At 40.5% G+C, this 22,496-nt stretch overlaps 1 protein-coding gene across 1 annotated transcript; it reads right to left on the bottom strand.

Moving 5' to 3' along the window:
- Positions 1 to 43: 43 nt before the first annotated feature.
- LOC311054979 (aconitate hydratase, mitochondrial-like) lies at positions 44 to 21,510 on the bottom strand. Its single transcript, XM_084071023.1, has 18 exons — positions 21,461 to 21,510; positions 19,236 to 19,378; positions 16,942 to 17,200; positions 15,800 to 15,892; positions 14,978 to 15,136; positions 13,912 to 14,062; positions 13,541 to 13,645; positions 13,206 to 13,297; positions 12,030 to 12,135; positions 10,758 to 10,915; positions 10,382 to 10,455; positions 10,079 to 10,190; positions 9,209 to 9,391; positions 8,048 to 8,143; positions 7,187 to 7,378; positions 6,734 to 6,866; positions 4,182 to 4,303; positions 44 to 3,912 (listed from the first exon to the last, which is right to left on the bottom strand). The coding sequence occupies exons 1-18, from the start codon at positions 21,494 to 21,496 to the stop codon at positions 3,781 to 3,783; spliced, it is 2,346 nt and encodes a 781-aa protein (XP_083927149.1). The 5' UTR covers positions 21,497 to 21,510; the 3' UTR covers positions 44 to 3,780.
- Positions 21,511 to 22,496: the final 986 nt, after the last annotated feature.

Here is a 22,496-nt window from a genome sequence, read left to right as displayed (position 1 = left end):
AATGCTGACAAGCAACAAAACAAAACAATATCAACTTCAGAAATGTAGCTTTATCTTTATTAAGTATGTATACCATTTTGCATTGGAAATATGTTGAGATCTGTCATTTATTTTATGTTGCAGGTTATAAACCTTCAAGCATTCAAATCACCTACATTTACACAATCAACATTTAAAATAATAGATGGAAGGGCATTTAGTACAGATACTGTTTAATAAGCTATTACAACAGCTGAGCTGATTGACTCAAATCATTACATTTCTCATTTATTTGCCATAGATACATGAAAAAAGAACCTTGTCAGACAAATACATCTTTAAGAGTTCATTTAAACATCCAAGAAATCCTGTCCACATGAAGCACACCTGCGTGCAAAATAACACACTAGGCATGCATGTTAATGCAATAGCAACTTTTTGACTTGTTACTTGACAGTAGCGCTTAGGAGAAACTCACAGACTTGAACCAGTGAACAGCAACGTATTATTTTTACATCAGCAAACTGCTTCACAAGTGCCTGTTATGAATGTAGAGACAAAGATGATGATGTATTAGCCAATAGTTAACAGAAAGATATTTCACAGCATTGCTTCAAGTGAATTATGTGCTGACAATACCCTGTTCATGTCTGAATGTGGTGAATTTTGAAATGTCACATAAACATAGGTATATTATTGTAGCAACCGTAAGAAATGCAAAACTAGTGGAAAATAATTAATTTGTAACATCACACGTTTTGGCCCAGAAGATTTTGTCATGACCAATTTTGTTGAGGCATCTGTGGCGATTACTGCAATAAACTGAAGATATGTATTTATTTAATCTGCAAAGTGAGTTTTCTTGCTAAGGTGGAGGAAAAGGTTACAGCAAGTAACAGGTAGCTGTTATGTGTTTAAAAAGCACATTCTATGGATAACTGTCCCCACATAAAGCTTACGGTGACCGACCATCAGAAAACGAACATCTTAATCTGGGACCACTACCCTTTAAAATCATATCTGAAACCACTTTATGAACATAAACAAGAAAGAAAAGAAAAAAACCTCATGTATCACCTTTATAAAAAAATAACACTCCCTCTCCTTTGTCAAAATATCTAGACATCGGTCACAATATCAGTCATGCAGCAACATACCAAGAGACACTTTGTCATTCAGTACAACAGTGTTCAGAATTCCAGAACACATTTTTTCAACTCACGTCACTGTTCACTCTTAACCCACAATTCTCATGTCAAGCTGTTTTGGAGAACCCAAATAAACTGAGGGAAGGAAGAGTGACAGGTCATTAGCCACAAATCCACTTGGTTAAGATTGAATAAAGAGGATGGGAGTCTATATCACAACATTATATTACAAACGGGTCACGCAGAGTGAAAGGCTCTGCATTTAGACAGGCAGCATACAGCACATCTCTCGCTCTTTCTACATATATATTTTCTTTAGTATGTACACACCCCTATACAAAGTGAAGCTATATATATACACTGTATATCACACCATTTACAAACGGGTCCAAAAACTGTGATTTTTTAATTATATATATATTCTGGGATTTGTCTTTCATTCAAATGAATCTATTTAATTCTGCAGCAGTTAATGGAGACTGGAACAGATATGCAGACTTTTTACATGATGTGGTGATCAGTGGACAGACCACACTTTAAAAAACACTTGGTTACAGTAGCGCCGATCAGCCACGAGTGCAAATGGAAACATTAGAAAACATAATTTAAGTGGCATGTCATGGCAAGACTGTAGGCCAACGTCAACACCAAATGAGAGTTCATCTTTATATTTGCCTTTGTACCGAATGTATTGACAATTTCACATCTCAGCCACAAAGACTATCACACACACCATTGGATGGTATATGCAAAGGATAAAGAAAGCATGGGGCGCTCCCGGAATGCAGAAGTAAACTAAATTGGGAGAAAGATAAATGGGGAAAATAACTGTAAAAAAAAAATAAAGCATGGCAAAGCACACATACAGTACAACTACTTTCCTAATATTACACAGTACCTAGTGTACAGGTGTCTGAACACTTAATTGTGCGTTAAGTTTTTGTAAGAAGACACAAGGTCTCTCCCGAGGCTACTGATGAGAGACCAAACCCTAAGCTGACAAACACGCATTCATTTCAAGTCAAGCACAAACATGAACATCCTCGATATCTCCCATTAACAATTAGTGACACAAAACAAAATCCCTATATCAGAGTCAGGACTGGAGTGAAGAGGTATAATGTCCTGGTGATAGCCAAAAGAGACAGGACAAGCACAGGACAACAGGCAGATGGGGGACATAGATAGACATGGATCTGATAGGATCAAGCATGCATCGGCGCCAATGAATGGACGGGATACAAACATAAATAGAAGAGACAATATGGCTAGACCAACACAAACACAGCAGCCGGTTGTATTCTGGTTCAACAGTCCTACAGTACGCACAGAGAGTCATGCAACAGCCGAGAGAGAAAGAGACCGTGGGAAGAGCCGCAGGAAATGGAGCATACTAACATTGGAGTGTTGGCTGAAGTGCTTCAGAGTGACGTGAACCACAAACTGGAGCAAAATTACCAATTCAATTCCACACTCAAATGCCTTTTTTCTTAGAGCCATACGGAAGTGTACTGGCAACACCTCCAATGCAGAGGTGCTGTAGTACATTTAATGGCCACGGAGGAATGGTTTCACTGACAATATTGTGCAGAATCCAAAAAACACTTTTCCTTTTCATGCTAGAAAAGTCTTAGCAACGGAAATGTGACTATGTTGAAACCACAACACATTAAATTAATTCAGGTAGCCTTGTAGCTCTTACAGACAAGATGTTCCACTCCAATTACTCATTCAGTGACAATGTGGAGACTTACTTGCTTGTTGTCAATAACAGAAGGTCCAGTCAGGACCTACAGTAAACATCCACATGGGCAGTGGATGGCTAATTACAGGCCATTAGGACTCTTTATCATTAGGTAGTACAGAAAACCACGAAAATAGAAATTACATTATACATCTTGGTAGAACTATGGACAGGTCCAGTGATAATGGAGTTGTTCAACACACAACTAAGTTCAAAAGCTTATTGAACTGTTTTGGATGGAGTGACTTAAAACGTCAGAGACACGCATGAACAGAAACCGATGGAAGGAGTGTGATCTAGTTTAGGTGTGTGCGTGCGTGCGTGAGGTAGGAGTGAACAGAGTGGTACAATGCTACAATCTCAAACAACAAAGCCTGGCAAATCAGAACTGAACCAATGATTGCTGCCAGCATTACCAATGCTGCCTTGAACAATGACACTTTATGCTGAGTGCAGACAAAAACGATGCCAGTGATGATGTGGATTTGTGCGTGTTTGGGTGTAGTACGTTGGTATAACTCTGCTTGCCAACCGGTGTCGCTTTCGCAGTAATCTTCGTATCTGTGAGTGTGTACGTGTGCGCTTTTCATTTCTGTACAGCGACATTGTGTGTGTGTGTGTGTGTGTGTGTGTGTGTGTGTGTGTGCACACACGTGTGTGTGCTCGTGTGTGCGTGTGTCATCTTTTGATTGGGGTGCTTGTCTCCTAGACAGACCTAGAAAATATATCAACCATCTACCATTCCCTATCATCAGCTCATATTATTATTGCTCCTCCTTGTGAAGCCCCTCCCCTTTAGCGTCTCCAGGCACATTATGTTCCGGTACTGCCCCGCCCCCTTTAGAACCCCCATAAAAGCCCCGCCCTCCATTGGCCCCTTCAGGCCACCACCTCTCCGCTCTCATCCAATTACTGGAGCTCCTTCATTCTGTTTAGGGCAGAGCCAGCTTGGAACCATTCGATCTGTGTCTCGTTGAAGGTGTGGTTTAGAACGATGGACTCCTGGTTGCCATCACTGTGTTTGATCACTGCCGCCATGGGCTAAAGGAATAAAGTGAGACACAGAGATGATTTGTGGGATATTTATTCCAGATTCCTTTCCTTTTCTTCAAAGGTATAATTTTAGTTATGCCCACCTGGACCCAGGGTGAGGGAAATAACGTACAAAAGGGAAACTTGGCAGAGAATCACACAGGAGGTACACAGTATGTACAGCTTTTAGTGAAGGCTACATTGGGCCATGTTGTACTTTATTGAACCATGGACTTAGAGAGAAGGATTAGAGGTGTGTGGTGTTGAAGGCTGCTCACCTTGCCGGGAGCAAAAGATTTGAGTCCAGTAATAGAGATCTTGTCGTCAGGGCGGATCTTATCATAGTCGCTGGGGTTAGTGAAGGTCAGAGGCAACAGGCCCTGCTTCTTCAGGTTGGTCTCTGTGGAAAAGAGACAAGAACATAACGGAAGGGAAAAAGGAAGCTAAGACAAAAGTGATGGTAGAATAGAGAGGCATAAAAGACTAAAAGGAAGCAGGTAGGGAGGGTAGTGGTGACATGCAATGTTCCCTCAGATTTTCATTGGTCTCATTGGTCTGAGCAAACACTCAAACACTCTGAGCGGTACTTCAGCAACTACTGAGCAACATCTGATATGTACACTGGCCTGGGTATACTTTGACACCACCTGTCCAAGCGTTCTAGAATGATAAAGTTATATGGCTTTATAATCTATTTACAGAAGTCATTTCAGTTGGACTACTTTTAATAAATTGTACTATAGGCCAGTGACAAGGAAAAAGAAAACAATATTGTTTTTGCAAGTCCATGCATTAGTATTATTCATTATTATATGTGAACACATGTAGAGGAATAAATGTTTGCTGTGTTCACACAGACATTTTAAATTGTTTATGCCTTACATTAAGAGCCAAAGCAATACATTCTGAGACTCCAAAATAACAATGCATTGACAGACTGACATATGACTCATGTGTCTAAAGAAGGTTAGCCCTGGCTGGGAACTGAGATCATGGTGAATAAAAGACAGTCCAGCAGACTATGTATATGTAGAAGGCAGCAGTACTACTGTATGTGCCAATGTACAGTACCGTATACAATGCATTTATATGATGTGTGCATCACTGAGGATTTTACCATGTAGATTGGGGTCCCAGAGATAAAAATCATATCAAATGGTCAGTAGCCTAATTGATATCAAATTGGGGTCCTTGAAATTAAAAAAGGTTGAGAATCCGTATGTTAAACTGTAGAATATAGTCAATTAACATAAAGAATACAATAAAATAATGTAAACAATAACTGTGCAAATAGGGGCTTTGTTTAGAATACATTTTGCGATAAAATAATATAATGTATAACATCTACATATGAACATTGAACTTTAACACTAGAGGTTATAAAGGGAGGGAGACGATGTAGATAGTTACAGGCTCTGGTTACAGTCAACTATAATACAAAGTGAATGTCCAGCTTCATAAAGCAGTTTTTTCCTACATTCGTACCCGGAGTCCAGTAATTTAAATCAATCTTTGCTCAGCTGTGCTTAGGGGTAATCATGTCTGTCGTTCTACAGTAAGAAAACTATGCTCTATCCTCCGTCTTTTTCATTCACTTTACATATGTGACGCAAATGTTGAAGCCAGTGTTTGTTTTGGTACAGCCTCGCTTGTGCATGTTGGACAAAACTGAAGTAGAACTGCATTTTCAAACTGCAGTCGCTGATATGGTAACTTTTGAGGTGATGGAAAACATTTGTTGTGATTTTCGTTTAGCAGCGACCGATGGTCCGACACTGTAGCTGCATGTGAGCAAAGCGGTCTCCGTTTACTGTGTGTGTGTGTGTGTGTGTGTGTGTGTGTGTGTGTGTGTGTGTGTGTGTGTGTGTGTGTGTGTGTGTGTGTGTGTGTGTGTGTGTGTGTGTGTGTGATGGCGAATGCAAAGCGAGGGTAGGTCCTGGCAATGCGGGCAGACAGAGTAACACAAAAGAATCGAACCAAGCGACAACTAAAATACACAAATCTATCTGCGCTAGACAGATTTGTTTTACGCGGCACATCCCGGGCATTTGCGCATCCACACACGCTACAGGGAACGTTGGTGACATGTCTCATATTTAACTCCCATTTTGTAAACAGAGAAGAGCTCTCTGCTTGAGTAGAATGGCTCTATTTACGTGCAACACAAGGTCATTGAGAACAATGCACACATTCTGAATGTGTGTGTGTGAGAGAGAGGGAGAATTCTATTGATTCCAGGCCTGTCTCATTCTCTTGTGCAACAGGTCTCATGATGATTTAGAGGCCTCCATTAAAACTTCATAAAATCCATGTCCGCAAACAATGGTGAAATTGATTTCCTTGAGCCCAGGTCATGCTGAAAACCTTGAAATGTATCACCTACTTTTAAACGGAATGTACCAAGCTTATCTACTCACAGAACTAAGTACAGTATGTGGTGAAGATATCCTTGATTAACCTTTCCTAAGATACTTTCTCAGACAGTGTCAAGATAAGGATAAGGCCCATATTGCCCGTATGCAATCCTCCCCATTTTCCCATAAACAAGGACAATGCTTCTGTCACTGTGTGAAAAATAAGCAAGAACTGGGGATATTTGTCACTGCCAGTGATAGTGGTCATTGCTCCATTAGCAAAACTATAAATTTGAGGTTTCAAAGTGAAATTACGTATTCTCCGTCTACCTCTGCCTTTCAAAGAGAAGGCATCTTTAACAATATGGAAATAAGGATAACTGAACTGCACATGATAACTGGACTGTCTCCAAACAGAATTATGCGCGTGATGATGTGTTCATGTAGATTATTTTTCAAATCCTCCACCAACCCACCGTGAATCCTGGCAAAGCTTTTGACAATGATGGCACGTCCTCCCAGGTGCCTGGGCTCCAGGGCAGCATGCTCTCTGCTGGAACCCTCTCCATAGTTCTCGTCTCCAACTACCACCCAGTTCACTCCGTTAGCCTGGGGCAGGAGGCCATGAGATGAGATCATAGGAGGTATTGGTGGGAGAAGGGCAGAGAGAGAAATGATCAAAATATCAAGATTCAAGCCTGATTATAAATCGGGCTTTGTCATGTAACAATGTTGTTGCCAAAAGCAGCCGATCTACAAGCTCACAGTGCATCATATCGCAATGTATTGGGTACTTGTAGTTCTGCTATTTTTATATTTTTTATGAATATGCAGGTATGCAGTAAAGTCCTTTGTGTTAATTTAACTCAGATGAGTGTACAAATGGAACCAAATGGACCCATAAGGTTCAGGTGCTTGGTGGGACTCACCTTGTAGTGACGGGCCACGTCTGGCACACCTCCGTAATCCCCAGTAAGCAGGTTCTTGATCTTGTTGACGCCGTCATTCTCGATGTTGACCGCGCCGATCAGCATGTTGTTGGAGATGTTGTCAAGGTGGCCACGGAACTTCAGCCAGGGCCCAGCGGCGCTGATGTGGTCTGTGGTGCACTTGCCTTTCACCTGCAGAAGAGGCAGAGAAAGAGGAGAGAAAGGAGGAGATGTAGAGGTGAAGAAGGTGAGCAGAGGAGGAAAAGGTTTGAAAACATATAATATAATGAGTGGTTCATCGTTAATTTCTCACTGAATTTAAGAGTTACGGTCCTTACACACCGGGAGTGTGATGAGTAAACGATGTAAAAATGCACAGCAAATATTTCACATCTAACTATTAATTTAGTGATGCCTCATTCATACAGGTTGATGCTTTTAGTCGCAGTAAGAATTGGCAGGCGTTCTTCACTAAACTTAATGCCATTCTTCTGTCCTTTTCTCTGTACGTATATGCTGTTGGGATGTACAGTACATAGTGATTGTGTATTGAATGTATATTTGTAGAGTGATAAGTACGCTAGGTCCTACTGGCTATCCTGTGTCTTCCGCCGTCAGTCAGTCAGTCCCCTATAGTATGTGAGGTTCTGTTGTCCAGGTATCGTGTGTCAGTATCTTCTGTGTTACTACAGTACAGTATGTCAACTCTGGCAATTGCTTTCACAGCAGATGCTGACGATGACAACAATTCCACCATCTATTGTTGTTTTTTATTTTTATAAAATGATGCAGATTCCTCTCTCTGACCGCCCTCCCCCCAATCCACTTCCTCTATCCATCCTTTCCACTTGTCCTCCTCACCTTGATGAGGACCCTCATTTCCTCCAGGTCCTTGCCGTGCCACCTGTCGAAGGGCTCCAGCAGCTGCAGGCGGTTACTGGAGGGGCTCACATCCACCTTTTAGAGGTTTGATACACATTCATTCATTAAATAACAGGGCTTCAAGTGCCTCTCACACAGTAAAATCCTTAGACTTCATTTAACAAACAGATTGTAGCCTTAGAATGTAAGGAACACTGAGGCTTTTACAGTGCAGGTTCATCACAAACTGCATTTTACAGTTTAGGCATTTAGCAGACGCTCTTAATCCAAAGCGACTGGATTAAGAGCAGATAAAACATTGACATCCTTTCCGTCATTAATTACTTTGTCATGTAAGCCTATGGCGCTATATATGCCTATAGGAGTACTCAAGGACAAATTGATACCCTGGTGAAGACATGTGTGGACCGCAATGCGTAGCTCGATGCCTCAATAAATAGCTACGATATCTCAAACCTGACTTCCTCCCTCTCAAACCAAATTACACGTCTGCTCTCACAAACAGACCTTATTCTCCTATACCATCATAATATAGGTTTTTATATACTTTAGGTACTAATCCTTAATGGAACGAGGCATGGTTAGATATCACATTACTGTGTTAAGTGTTAATAACGGTGCTACAGCTACAAAAAGACCTATCTGAGTCATTTAGGAAGGAGGATTTCTTCTCAAAGACAGCTGACGGCAAAAACATATAGTATTTTAAGATCATGCATATATTATACCATATACATTATTAAGGAGTGATATGAATTATTCATGTTGTGTGCCCGCAACTTAAATATTTTTCGGCCTGAGTGCTTTGTCACCTTTTTTGATAGGTGCTAGTTATAGTATGCAGGTCTATGTTGTACACTTGTTCATGTTTTGTTATTTAGATTTGTTTTGCTTGACCACAAATGCTAATAAATTAGTTAGTATGTCGTTTATACGGATGCTAGGTTTGATGCTTACCTTGCATCCTAGTTTCTTTGAAGCACTACAGTTTTCTCTTTGCACTCTACTTATGCGACTGTTCATTTGTTGACTAGGGTCCATGCCACTTACTCTGATTTCACACTAGTAAGTTGCTCTGGATAAGCCTAAATTGTAAATTGTACTATTCAATAGCCTCCACCTTTGAAAAAGTGAAATCACCTTGACGGAGCTGCCATCGGCCGGTGGGTGTTGGTAGGTGTCCTGGCCGGGGTCAAAGTCCTTGGTGGGGAGTTCATCACCAGTGGGGGGCTTCAGCTTGAATTTCTCTCCATTGGCGGCTGTCAGGTAGTCAGTCTCAGGGTTGAAGTTGAGGGTGCCAGCAATGGCCATAGCAGTGACAATCTAGGAAACAAGGGTACTATTAGTAAAAAAAAGTTCTAAATGTTGCAAAAACGTTTTTCTAATATAGCGAAAAATCACATATCTACAAGTTCACAACGTCTCACGATGCGAGTTGTGAGCTTGCAGATCGACTGTTTTCTATATTTTTAAATAGGGCTTAAGTGGTTTGGATCAAGCAATGAACTGTTATACCATGAAGTATGAATTAGGCTTTATAAATTGCAATTCAGCACTCTTGACAAGCAGCACTGTGATAAATGTAGAGAACAAAATGCAGCAAAGAGAGAAAATTACAGAACAACCCTGGGACCATAATGAGAGCTTGATGGATGAATAATAAACAGCATAAAATAGGAATAAAATAAAACATGACATTGGGGAATTCAGCACTCATGTTTAACTTAAGTGTTTGTCTACACGGATGAATCATGTATTCATGAGATCACTATGATATATTTGTGTATTGTAGTGCACAATGTCCATGGTCAACTCTAATAGATACCAATGGGACAGCTTTGGTGTCCCCCCGCCTCAATTTTGAAGTTTTGGACCAAATACTATTATTAGCGACCTATAATTAGAAAATCATTGGACACCTCAGGCTTCAGTCCCAAAAAGCTATATTACCCAGGCAGCGAAGTGAGATCATAACTTTTTTGCCCTGTTTTATTGTATTTTCCTATTGACCTCGGGGGAGGTGACGAAAGCGTGGGTGGCAGGGTTAGCATCATTCCTGGCTGTGAAATTCCTGTTGTAGGACGTGACGATGGTGTTCTTCTCTCCTTTCTTCACATCCCTCCTAAAGAAGACCGAAGCATATGGAGAGGTCAGTGTGTGTGTAACTGCTTCATGTGCATGTTTTTTGCTTCATCATCAAGCTTTATATGTCCCCTTATTCACTCGGTACAGACGGTTCAAACTTGACTATGAATTAAGAATGAGGTAAAAAAAAAAACTACAACCAACAAGCTCATACTGTACTGTACGTACCTGTCCCACTGTCCAATACAGGGTCCACATGCATTGGCAAGGACCACTCCTCCTACATCACTCAAGATCTTAGCCTGGGAATGTAAAACATTGCAAATCCCCCCAAAACTATTAAAATTGTTTTCAATGCAACACAATGGGAAAAGATCCAGTAAATATTGAAGTTATTATAAGACCATAAATTGCACTACTTTCTGTTGTGCAATCTAGAGACACAATCAAAGGGACATAAAAATACAATGCTTTAATAATCTATTAATTTAACTATTGGAAGGACTAGTCTTAAACTACAATTCTCCAGAGTTTCACAACCTACCCAAAAATGTACAATAGTTTTAAAGCCAACATAGGAGTTCATGGATAACATCAAACTCACATATCCATCTCTCTCAATCGTGGCACGGATCTGCTCAGATCCAGGGGTGATTGTGAACTGAGCCTTGCATTTCAGACCCTTGTCCAGAGCTTGCTTGGCCAGAGAGGCTGACCTGCCCATGTCCTCGTAACTGGAGTTGGTGCAGCTGCCAATCAGACCTAGAAAAGTCACATACAAACCAGAGGGAGTCAGATACACTTCTAAAATGAGAGCAGTACACAGTAAACTAGGATAAAAGTGAAGAAGACCTACAACAAGAGCAATAGGAAATATAACTACAAAGAGGCAATTCAGGGGTTGAAGCCAACACGGACTGTTAGAAGTTGAAAGCTGCGAGGGCTCTAGAGACATTTGAAAGTTTTAACAGGTTTCATAACGATCAGACAGGCACTCATTAATTTACAGCCAAACCAATGCCAACACGGACTGTTAGAAGTTGAAATCTGCCAAGGGTCTAGACATTTGAAAGTTTTAACAGGTTTTATGATGATAAGACGCTCATCCATTTATAGCCAAATATGTGCTGGACGACAACCTTTTTCAGCACTATCACCAATATCTCCAGTTTCCTTTTTTTATGTGATTCAAAGGCCCACCTGTTATAGGCCAACATGGTTCAAGTCAACAGCTTAATTAAAAACATCCAGCAAGTTTGAGGATGTCTGGACAAACTGTGAATGATTTATTGCGAAATTTGTGCCAGGCCCACGCATGTGTTAGGAATTAATGCTGTCCCCTATTGTGCGATTTAAAAACAAAATTATAATAACAGTGTTATGGGAGTTTTGTTATGATTGGACAAACACATTTTTATTTATAATGTGATTTGTATTATGCCACGGCCATTTTCTATATTTGAAATATTAGTTGATTAGAATACAAATATCAGGGTATATTTCATGTTCTAGACATATCCTACAAGTTTTGTGATGATTTAGAAGTTTTGAAGTTCATTCAAAGTCATTCGTTGAAGGTCAATTAAGACTTTTGAAAGTTCAACATTTTGACCTTTAATTATGGCGCTGCCATCAAACTGATTGAGGTCATAGTTGTTGTTCAAGTAATGCACACAAGTTCCAACCCTTCATGTGACTTCATGTCTCTAACGTTTACCATCTCATGTATCTACTGTATATGGCATGATCATCTGGTCAATAAAACATCTTATAGAAAACAAGAGAAGAAAATATCCAATTTCACAGGACGAAGCATTACAGATATACCAGGCAGTAACTAAATATGGTAACAATATCTATGTCATTAGATACTGACCAACTTTCACCTCCAGGGGCCAGCCATTCTTCTGTGCTGTGGCTCCTACCTCAGACACAAGGTGGGCCAGGTCGGGGGTGAAGGGCCCGTTAATGAGGGGCTTCAGCTGCCAGAGGAAGAGGAAGAGGAGCAGACAATGTAGTTACCCTAGCGCCCCCAATTCTGGGGGAATATTCACCAGTTATAGCCATTCTACGCAACGCAATGTGAGCTTGTAGATCAGCTATTTCTGAGCGGACCAAGTACGAGTTTCACTGTGTTTCACTGGTTAACATTGGCACAAATGGGACAAGGGCAATGTGGACATGCAGTTGCTGTTCATTACCGAAAGTATGTTGAAAAGATATTATGTGCATTTGACCTGACCATACAACATCTAAGAAGTTAACTGCTACTAAACACGAAATCCTTCTCAGTGATTGCTTTCATTTTAAGTCAAGGCGTTCAAATATTCCTTTGACTAAACCACATACCATGGCTTCCTCCATGGCTTCCTCAGGCGCCAGATACTAACCCAGATGAACATCTGAACTGCAACCTGGGTGGTTCTAAGACCCATGCCATACGCAATACAACGGAGGAGTCTGCATTGTTTTGCCCCTGTGTTCTGTTGTTGTTGACCAGTTCGACCACCTGTTGCCTTTTGATTCTAAAATAATTTTGAGTGGCTAGCTACCACAGTCTGTTACTGCATTATGTTAATTAAATTAATTAATTCCATCGAAATCATCCTGCGAAGGAATTTCAGTTTGCAGCTTGACCCAGCTGAGTGCTACCCACAGCAGAGCACAGTTTGGAGTCATCCCACATTGCTGGGAATCAAACCTGGGACCTTCTGCTACCTAGGCGGGCTCTCTACCCATTCAGCTATGTTGCAATACCATGGGACAAAAGTTGGACAAATCTCAACTGTTTTTACTGCATTGCTAAGAAACAATCAAACGGATGAGGCTGACTGAAATACATGGGAAAACGTATGTAGTTTTCCACATAGCAGTGCTAACAGGCCATAAAGCATGCCAGGGAAATCCACACCACACATTAAAATAGAGCCATAACACCCCTGCTTTCCATCTACCACCTGTATGACTTTATATGAGTTTGGAAACACAATTTGTCTATCCTGGTCGTATTATTAATTTCACTGAAAGAAAGCATGTTTCTGTAGGGTCTCACCTCATCCAAGTTAATCTCAACGATCTGGTCGTATTCACAGCCCTCATCAGGGTTCAGATCATCCTTGAACTTATCAGCCAGCTCTGCAATCGCTGAGAGGCACAAAGACAAAAACATAAGATTAGGCCTCAAATATTTCCCAAAAGAACACAATTTAACACCCCCCCCCCCCCCCCCTGCGATTTGGTAAAAACGACATGGTGTAGTTAACAATTGTTAATTTTTTTCAGTGAAGTTCAAGTTCAGTGAACAGTTACAGGAAAGTGATGGCTTAAAGAGAGAGGATGAATAACAGCTAGGATCTGAAACAAGAATGCTTGTTTATTATGGCTGACCTCCACGACCAGTCTTCTCAAGATAGGTCCTCATGCGATGGTTGTAGGGGAATACAGAGGTGGTTGCTCCAATCTCAGCTCCCATGTTACAGATAGTTGCCATACCTGGAAGACAAAAGATAAAACATCATTCATTCAAAGTCAGTCAGAAAATTCAAAATCTCTACAATAAATCTACCAACTGAACAAGAGAGAAATAAAATAAAAGCATTTCCAACTTTTTCCTGTAATCAGATGAAAGCCAGGGCTTCAGTCACTGGCTCGCTTTAAATAGGAAATCCATTCTCTTCCATTTACAATGCATCACTTTCTAAACCCACAGGGTTTCCTTTAGTCTTATTTCAAATGCTCATGCTGTATTTCATGCTCACCAGTGCAGGAGATGGAGTCGACTCCAGGCCCGTAGTACTCTACAATGGCGCCAGTTCCTCCTTTCACAGTCAGGATGCCAGCCACCTTCAGGATGACATCCTTGGGAGAAGTCCAGCCAGACAGGCTGCCTGTCAGCTTCACCCCAATCACCTGAAGAGAGAGTCAACAACATTAGAGAAATGGAAAAGACATATTTATGATTCAAAATGTAAAAAAAACATATATAAAACTAGAAATATATCCGACAGGTTAGGTAGGTTATTGTGGCCCAGCAATGTTCGTAATTCGCCAATCAGGATGGAATATTAAAAAAATCGGACAGATCCGTCTTTATCACATGACTGGATAATGTGTACCAATTTGCGTGATGTTTGGACAAAATCTGTAGGAGTAATATAAAAAATGAGTTTAGCAAAAATCTGCCTCCTGGTGGCGCTATAACAGTACAATGTGAAAAGGTTGGCATTTCTTCGTCAGCTTAGTCGGAATGTGCGTGCAAAGTTCCACGACAATCGGACGCTGCGTTTATGATTTGAGGCATTTTGTTCAAAATTAGCCACTCCTGCAAACTTTTGATGCCAATCCTAGCCAATCAGGATGGAATACGAAAAATCGGACAGATCCATGTTGATCACATGACTATAGAGATAATGTGTACCGATTTGTGCGATGTTTGGACAAAATCTGTAGGGGTAATGTTTTGCAAAAATCGGCCTCCTGGTGGCACTATAACGGACCGATCTGAAAGATTTGGGGCAGAGGTTCTGCCCCAAATCATCCAGGGAGTGTGTGTGCACAGTTTTACTTCGATCGGAGATTAGTTCACAGATGGACAGACGGACAAACGGACATACACACACACGGACAAACGGACGGACAGACAGACGGACAGGGTGCAAAACATAATCTCGGCCACGCCTTTGGCCTGGAGGAGATACTATAACTTGAAAAATAAATAATAGAAAAACACATCTTTCAGGGATTTAACAAAATATACACTAATATGAAACAATAAAAGAATGAAACTCTAACTCCATTATAAAAGAGAAACATTTGAGAACTCACATTAGGACATTTGAGCTCCCACGGGATTCCAGCCATGACATCCACAGCATCAGCTCCACCCACTCCGATACAGATGGATCCCAGCCCTCCGCCGTTGGGCGTGTGAGAGTCTGTGCCAATCAGCATCACTCCTGGATAGGCATAGTTCTCCAGAATGATCTGTTCAATGAAGAAACAGGCTTTGTTACACTTAACAATCCTGTAAGGTGTGTTACTATTAGAAATGGATTTGATTAAACTTTTGTGAGGTTAATTCTTTTATTTTTACCCCCAAAATAAAACAAATAGGAAAGTCCTTAACAGTCTAAAAGTATGTTGTGTTTTTGTCTGATTTATGGTGAGTTGAGTGGGGAAAGGGGGTGTGTTACAGTATGTGAGTGGCAGACTCAGGAAAACAAGATCTCCTTAGCTCTGCATTAGGAACATGGCGATCTTCAAGTGTAAAAAGCATTCACGAAGTAATGCTTTGCTTGCATTTGTCATAGATGGTGGGGATGGGGTGAGTATAGGGGCTCCACCGCACAACAACAATAATCTGTTATTAGTGACTATTTTGGATGTGAACACAGGTCTCCTGCATGGAGAACCAAACATTCACAACTCAGCCACAAGGAAATCCCTCCTTGATCAAGGGAGAGATGAGGCTTCTCGTCTTCAAGCAGGGCTACTCTGCCATTTTGACCTACCCCACTGGGAAACTTGACCTGGGTGAGCCCTCAATATTACTACCTGGGTCTCCCACATGGGAAACCAAACATCTGCCATTCATCCAAAGGGCAACTCCCTTCCATTAGAATCACATTTTAATTCACAGCATCGTACCTGATGAATGATACCAGATCCTGGTTTCCAGAAACCAACACCGTATTTAGCTCCAGCAGATGCAAGGAAGTTGTAGACCTCCTGGTTCACTTCCTGAGTGAGAAGAAAGGGGAGTAGTTAGGGCTTAATTTAAGGACACAATGTTTTCGGGTAAAAGTCATCCTTTTGTATTACTCTTGCAGAATAAATTTGGCTTTAAAAAGGGATAGTTCACCCCAAAATATTTGTTTTCTAATGATTACTCACCCCATGGAGCCTTGAATTCGTGGAGATTTTTTTGTTTTTGTCACATTCCTAAGCTAATAATTTGATGACTGGTAGAGAATCAAAGAGTCTCCATTGAGTCTCCTACTGGTCATCACAGTATTGGCTTAGGAATGCGAGAAAAAAAAACGTGAATTGAATTGAATTCACGTTTCATGAATTCAATTCATGAATTCAAGGCTTCATGGGATGTGTAATTGATAGAGAATAAATATTTTTTGGGGTGAACAATCCCTTTAAAGCTACAATCTGGGACTAATGAATAAAATATAATATTCAAGTTTTGTATCAAATCATAGCAATGAAAATCATGAAGCATAATCACATCATATCAGCAATCATGGCCCACTCAAAACTCTATATAAAGTATACAGGGTCCCCACACATTTTTAGCAATGAATTTCCAAAACTTTTCCAAAACTTTTCCAGAATATTTAGCCCAATTTCCAGGCCTATATAACAATCATTCGGCGCAATAATGTGTCTCTTACTCCTATGTAGAATGCCCAAAGATAGGCAGTGTAGCAAAAATAAAGTTTGAGACATACATTAGGCTGCCGTCACACAGCCTGTTCGGCGAAAAACTACTTATGTTACATATTTTGTGTAATATTATTCATGTTTATGAAAATGTTTTGTTTTAACAAAATCAATAGCCAAAAACAATGCATAGCCAAATATTTTTCCAGGACCCTTGATAAATTCCAGGACCTTTGATGATGTTTGATCAATTTCAAACCTTTTCCAGTACTGGATTTTTTTTAATTTTATTTCAAAATATTTCCAGGAATTTCATGACCGTGGGGACCCTGAGTATAAGAATAATAAAAGCAAACCATATACTATTGACTTGATTACAAATCACGAGCAGATCTGACCTTAGCCCTCTGCAGGTCCTGAGCCCCTCCAATCTGAGCCTCAATCAGGTGGTCACAGTGGATAGTGGAAGGGACGGCCACCGTGGGAAGGCCACTGCTGATGAACTGAAGCATAGCCATCTGAGCTGTGGCATCTTGCATGGCCACGCGGTCCGGGCGCAGGCGCAGGTACGTGCGGCCGCGGGCGATCTCCTGCCCCACTGGGTCATCCAGGTGGCCGTACACAATCTTCTCAGACAGAGTGAGGGGTCTGTTGAGCCTGGTGCGGTTGAGTGAAGAAGAGAGGTTTATGACAAGGTAGTAGATGTGTTTGAGATTTAACTACTGCGTTGGTAAAAACAAAAACATCTCCATGAATTCAAGGCTCCATGGGGTGACTAATCAATAGAAAAAAAGAAATTTTGGGGTGAACTATCCCTTTAATTTAAGTAGTTAGTAATTACTTTAATTGAGGATGCTTTTTGTATTGGGCTCTGCCAGGCCGAAGGATACCAGAGCAGAACCTCTGCCCCAAAAATTTCACATTCGCCTGTTACAGCGCCACCAGCAGGCCGATCTTTGCAAAACACATTTTTTTATATTACTCCTACAGATTTTGTACAAACATCACACATGTGATCAAGACGGATCTGTCCAATTTTTCATAGTCCATCCTGATTGCCAAATTCTGAACATTGCTGAACCTGACCTGGCGGAGACCTGTGCTCCAAGGAACACTTTTTCTAGTTTTAATTTGTTTCATTGTGAAATAATTATATGGCTTCAGTGGAATGGGTATCTGCTGTGATATTGCTTATTTGAAAATCTATCCATTCACATGTTTGCCTCGGAGCACAGGTCTCCGCCACGCCTACCTAGGGCCCGCAAACTTTGGTCATAGCCACTTGGAATTGGATCTGACAAAATCTGTAGGAGTAGTAGCAAAAGGTGTGTTTTGAAGAAAACGCACTATGGCAGAAAATGTTATCTGGCACAAACAGGACCTATAAGTTTTGTTATGACCTAATGAATCCAGGGGAAAAGAGATGATGCTGATTGTGCAACATACGGTTCAAGTTATAGGCCAAAACGTGAAGTGGGCGGTTGTAGCACCACCATGAGGATATTTAAACAATTTTGGATGGAGGTTCTTCCTTGGTGTAGAATTTCCGTTGCCATTCTAATATTGCATTTATAGAGGTCTTACTGTAGTGTTGACACTTATAGCCAAGCTACACGTGTCCGTGTGCCTTTTATTCTGAAAGAGCGGGTCAAATCCCATGAGATCTCAATGAGAAAGTTCTAGAAGCCAGAGATGTTTTTTGTCAATACATAAGTATTCAGAGTCGCCAATTTAAGACGTTAATTCAGTTTGTTTGAGCCGGCTCTAACCTAGAGTGTCTTGTGTGTGTCAATGACCATGTAAGTCTATTCAAGAGGTTTATATATTATGTACTACTACTGACACATGTTCATGAAGTTTGTAAAGTACCAAGCTAATACCTGTTGCTAATATCAATTGTCTTAGCTCCATGCATGCCAGTAATGGTTGACGTTAAGAGACTATTATAGTTTCACAGTCCTTAATAGGTTGGGTGTCCAGAGTAAATTTCTGCATTTGCTGTCTGGAGTTTATGACTGTTATATTGTTTGTTATTTGTCAAGTCATGCTAACGAATTTGATCTGATTCAAGCTACAATATCATTCTACGCATTTCTTTCTTGGCCTAGTTGGAATGTGCGTGCAAAGTTTCACAGCAATCGGACACTGCGTTCGTGATTTGAGGCATTTTGTTCAAAATACTCCTGCAATCTTTGGAAGCTAATCCAATCAGGATGGAATATGAAAAATCGGAGATCAGTCTTGATCACATGACTTTACCACTGCGCCACCCCACGTAACTGCACATCCCCCTGGCTCACCATTCCACTGTTTTTATTGATTTTATTCCTTAGTCTTAGCCTTTTCTTTGTGTTTTTATCCCCTAATAAAGTTGATTTTCTTCTGTTGTTTTCTCCTCCTAATAATAGTATTATTATTATTACCTACAGTTATCAAAAGTACTACTTGCTACTGTTCCTGGAATATAGCCAGTGATTACATAAGGGAGAGGGGCATGTCTGGTCATCTATAATTAGTCTAGTGAAGCCCTGTTGGCCCTGAAATATCAACAGTGTAAATGTCAATGGATTTACTATGAGGGAGTATCATTAATAAGAAGTATAGATCTACACATTAAAGGTAAAGACTAGAAGTGTGTGTGTGTGTGTGTGTGTGTGTGTGTGTGTGTGTGTGTGTGTGTGTGCACGCTGACCTCTTGCGCACAATGTTGATGTTCTTGTGCAACGTCTCATAGTTGATGCTTGAGCCAGGCTCAAAGCGGCTCATGGCCACCTTTGCCTTAGCGCTGAACGCTGCTGAGACATGAATACGTCTTGCCCCAGTGCCAAGGACGAGCTGAACAAGATGTTTGAAAAGACAATTCAAAGACAAAGACTTTATGACTGAGTTTGGGCAAACATACATTGCATTTCTACAACAACACAAGCTTTCGAGATGGGATGATAGTTCAGAGAAAGAAGGCAATTAGATCATGCAAGAAGGAACCCACATAACCAGAAGTCAGAGTTAAGCCTAATTTATACTCTGTCTGGTCCACAATGGTGTTGCTCATTGAAAATAACGGGACACAATGCATGTCTTTATGCTTCCTGGATGTTGAACCCCAAACTTTAACAACTTGAGTGACTCCTCCAGCATCACCCTCAGGCCAAAATGCAAACTTTGCACAAAATATCTCATTATCCATTAATAGGCAGATTGCAGGGTGAACCCAGGCGGCAAAACGCTGCAGTTCTCAATGGCCTAGAATGTGTCGCCATTTCCCCTCCTGCCGGTTGCAGAAGACTTTTCATGCTATTAAACACAATGGGCATTTGACCGGACTGGGTTCAATTATCATGATATGCGTTTCTGTAAATTATGGTATGGTCCCATTCATTTTGAAATTATGGTTCTACTGAGTGAAGAGCCACCCTCGCTGCACTTCCAGCCAAAAGCATTCGTTTCTGGTTCCATTCGGGACCGGAAATTCCAAGATAATGGCTTAAACAGGTCTGTAGAAACCTACCTTCGTCCTTTTTTTTTTTTTTTTTTTTTTTTTACAGTCTATGATGATTCAAGTTTCTTTATTAGGATAAACTCCTTGAGATGAGCCATCTCGTTTTAGAGGAGGTCCCATCTATGGATGAACGCTACTGATTTTTGCGACCCCATCCTTTAGCCAGCAAACATAACTTTGAATTCAATTACACTGCTACTTTTTGACAAAACTGCATGAAAGTTTATGTCTCTCATACTAAAGTAAAGTGTAAAACCTTGCACCAGGCATATGTTGTGGTGACAGAAAGACCGCTACAGAGTTTCACCCTATATTGGCCATAAACTCTGAATAACTTGCTAAGAGAAGTTAATAAGGCAATAAAAGAAAAGACTCAGGAAAGGTTGCAGTAAAACAGCAATCCAAATCATTGTGGTTACCATGTGACTTACTTGGCCACACAGATCAGGTGATTATCATAAACGTTAAGATGGCTAGGCTTTAGGTCTACTGTAAATAACACCTTACACATAACATAAGTTCAAGCCAAACAATTCGCAGTATGGCAAAACCTTAGAGGGATAGCCTACTTTACATAGGCTACAAAGCATACTGGATTGTCACTTGTATCTACAAAGTATACTGGATAGTTAATCAACCAATCAGTAGTATGGTAATAAATGTTATCGGTTTCACATACCTTCTGAAAAATAAACCTAAAGATAGAAGAGGTTGACTAAGGATAACTCTGTAAAACATGAGAACGATGTCGCATTAAACGCTAAAATCAATAATGTGCTATTTTGATAATCATCGTGTTTCATCATCTATTACTGCATGCTTAGAGTACAAACACACACGAAAACAAAAATAACGATGCCATATCAAATCACCCAATCCCCTGCCAAATGTGATCAATAAAAGGTGGGTGTTGGCCTAAAAGCATATATGACGATCACAAAATCTATTTGGAGATTCAAGATTTACCAATTCCCATTTCACGCCAATACCACACTAGTCCAAAATATCCCATGGATTGGCATCAATCATGGTCCTCTGATGGATACTTGAAGTGCGCAAGTAGAAATCAGTAACCTTGCGATCACCTTGTAAACTTAAAACTACTGGACACTTCCGCCAACTTCCAATCATTGTCCAGGTTAACTTGGATATTAAACGACATTGTTATCAAGAATGTAACTTGGACACAGCAGCTGTTTATAGCCGCTACCGCGTACTGCATTCAGGAGTCAAACGGGGACACTGTGACCTAGCGGAAAGCGACGCAGCTGGACAGCTCTTCCCAGTATTTACACACTGTCATTACTTCGTTAACGATGGGAACAGTAACACGTTGAACACAATTGTCACCTTAACATTTGCGTGTAATGTAAATATGCGTTTTATAAACGTAACTGTATAAAATTTGAATTTCTTACCCGCAGCCTAGTGACAGTCAAACAGTAAGACGCCATTTTGTTCACTGACAAAGATGTGTCTGTCGCCGAAATGTGACGTCAGAGTATTTTATTATAGGAGCCCGTTATGTTTATTGTATGGCTTTTGCTCTCTCGCATTGTGACCTAAAAATCCTATAGTTTAAGACATGACATGCGGCTAAACTTTTTGGGGATTTACAAATGAAAGGGTTTCGAGCCCACACTAATCAATAACATTATATTATGGCGTCATGAAATGTGTTAAAGAACACATTTTAAAAACACTTATTCACTTATCACTTATTATTTTACACTTTTGTGACTTTAATGCACTTACTGCTGTGATGCATAAAACTAAAACTTATACTAAGTATAGTGCACTGTCATAAGGGTACACTACTAGAAATAGAAGTTGCTGCTTTAGTACTACTGTTACTAGTATTTCTGCCATATACATGTACTACCTATGGGTCTCTGCTATATGCACGTGTTTTCTCCAGCTAAAAGGGCTATGTCTTATTGCACATTTAAATGCCTCTCTGGACATTTTTATAGCCTTTTATTATTACTGCTGTTGACAACGGTTGGCAACTTTGTGGAAAGTTTAGTGACAAATAAAATCTCCTTGATTCTTGAGTTATAGGACCTACTAAAGTTACTGACACTTGAAAGTGCTCTATCAAGGTAGCCTATAGGGCTACACTTAAAGTGAAGTAAAACATCAGTTACTTTTAAACTCATTCAAATTCAGCAGCAGTTCATTATATTTAGCCAAAAAACGACATTACCCATAACCCCTGTTGATTGTCATATCTCTTTACTTGCCTGAATGGGCACTGCAACCCAATAAACCATGGGTCCTCCTCCATCTCAACCAATAGAGACTCTGTTGCTATCACCGCTTATATTTTTAGCAATGGTTCGCCCACCACAGGCAACCACAAATATCCCTTCGCCAAATAAATTAGAGCCCTTCTAGTAATCTAGGAAATGAATTGCTAAACTAGTTTGAGCACAATTTAACTAAAACATATGG

The sequence above is a fragment of the Gymnoscopelus microlampas genome, assembly GCF_963454915.1.
Source record: "Gymnoscopelus microlampas genome assembly, chromosome: 11".
Classification (NCBI taxonomy): Eukaryota; Metazoa; Chordata; class Actinopteri; order Myctophiformes; family Myctophidae; genus Gymnoscopelus; species Gymnoscopelus microlampas.
Note: the sequence above shows the minus strand (reverse complement) of the source record. Positions and strands in the feature narration are given on the sequence as shown.

What these genes read in the sequence shown, in the direction of transcription:
- LOC311054979 (XM_084071023.1), bottom strand. Translation starts at nt 21,496, where the DNA reads ATGGCGTCTTACTGTTTGACTGTCACTAGGCTGCGG. An exon ending in TGACTGTCACTAGGCTGCGG is followed by an intron (nt 19,379 to 21,460) that starts GTAAGAAATTCA and finishes CATCTTGTTCAG; the next exon opens with CTCGTCCTTGGCACTGGGGC. An exon ending in GGGAGCTCAAATGTCCTAAT is followed by an intron (nt 14,063 to 14,977) that starts GTGAGTTCTCAA and finishes CTCTCTCTTCAG; the next exon opens with GTGATTGGGGTGAAGCTGAC.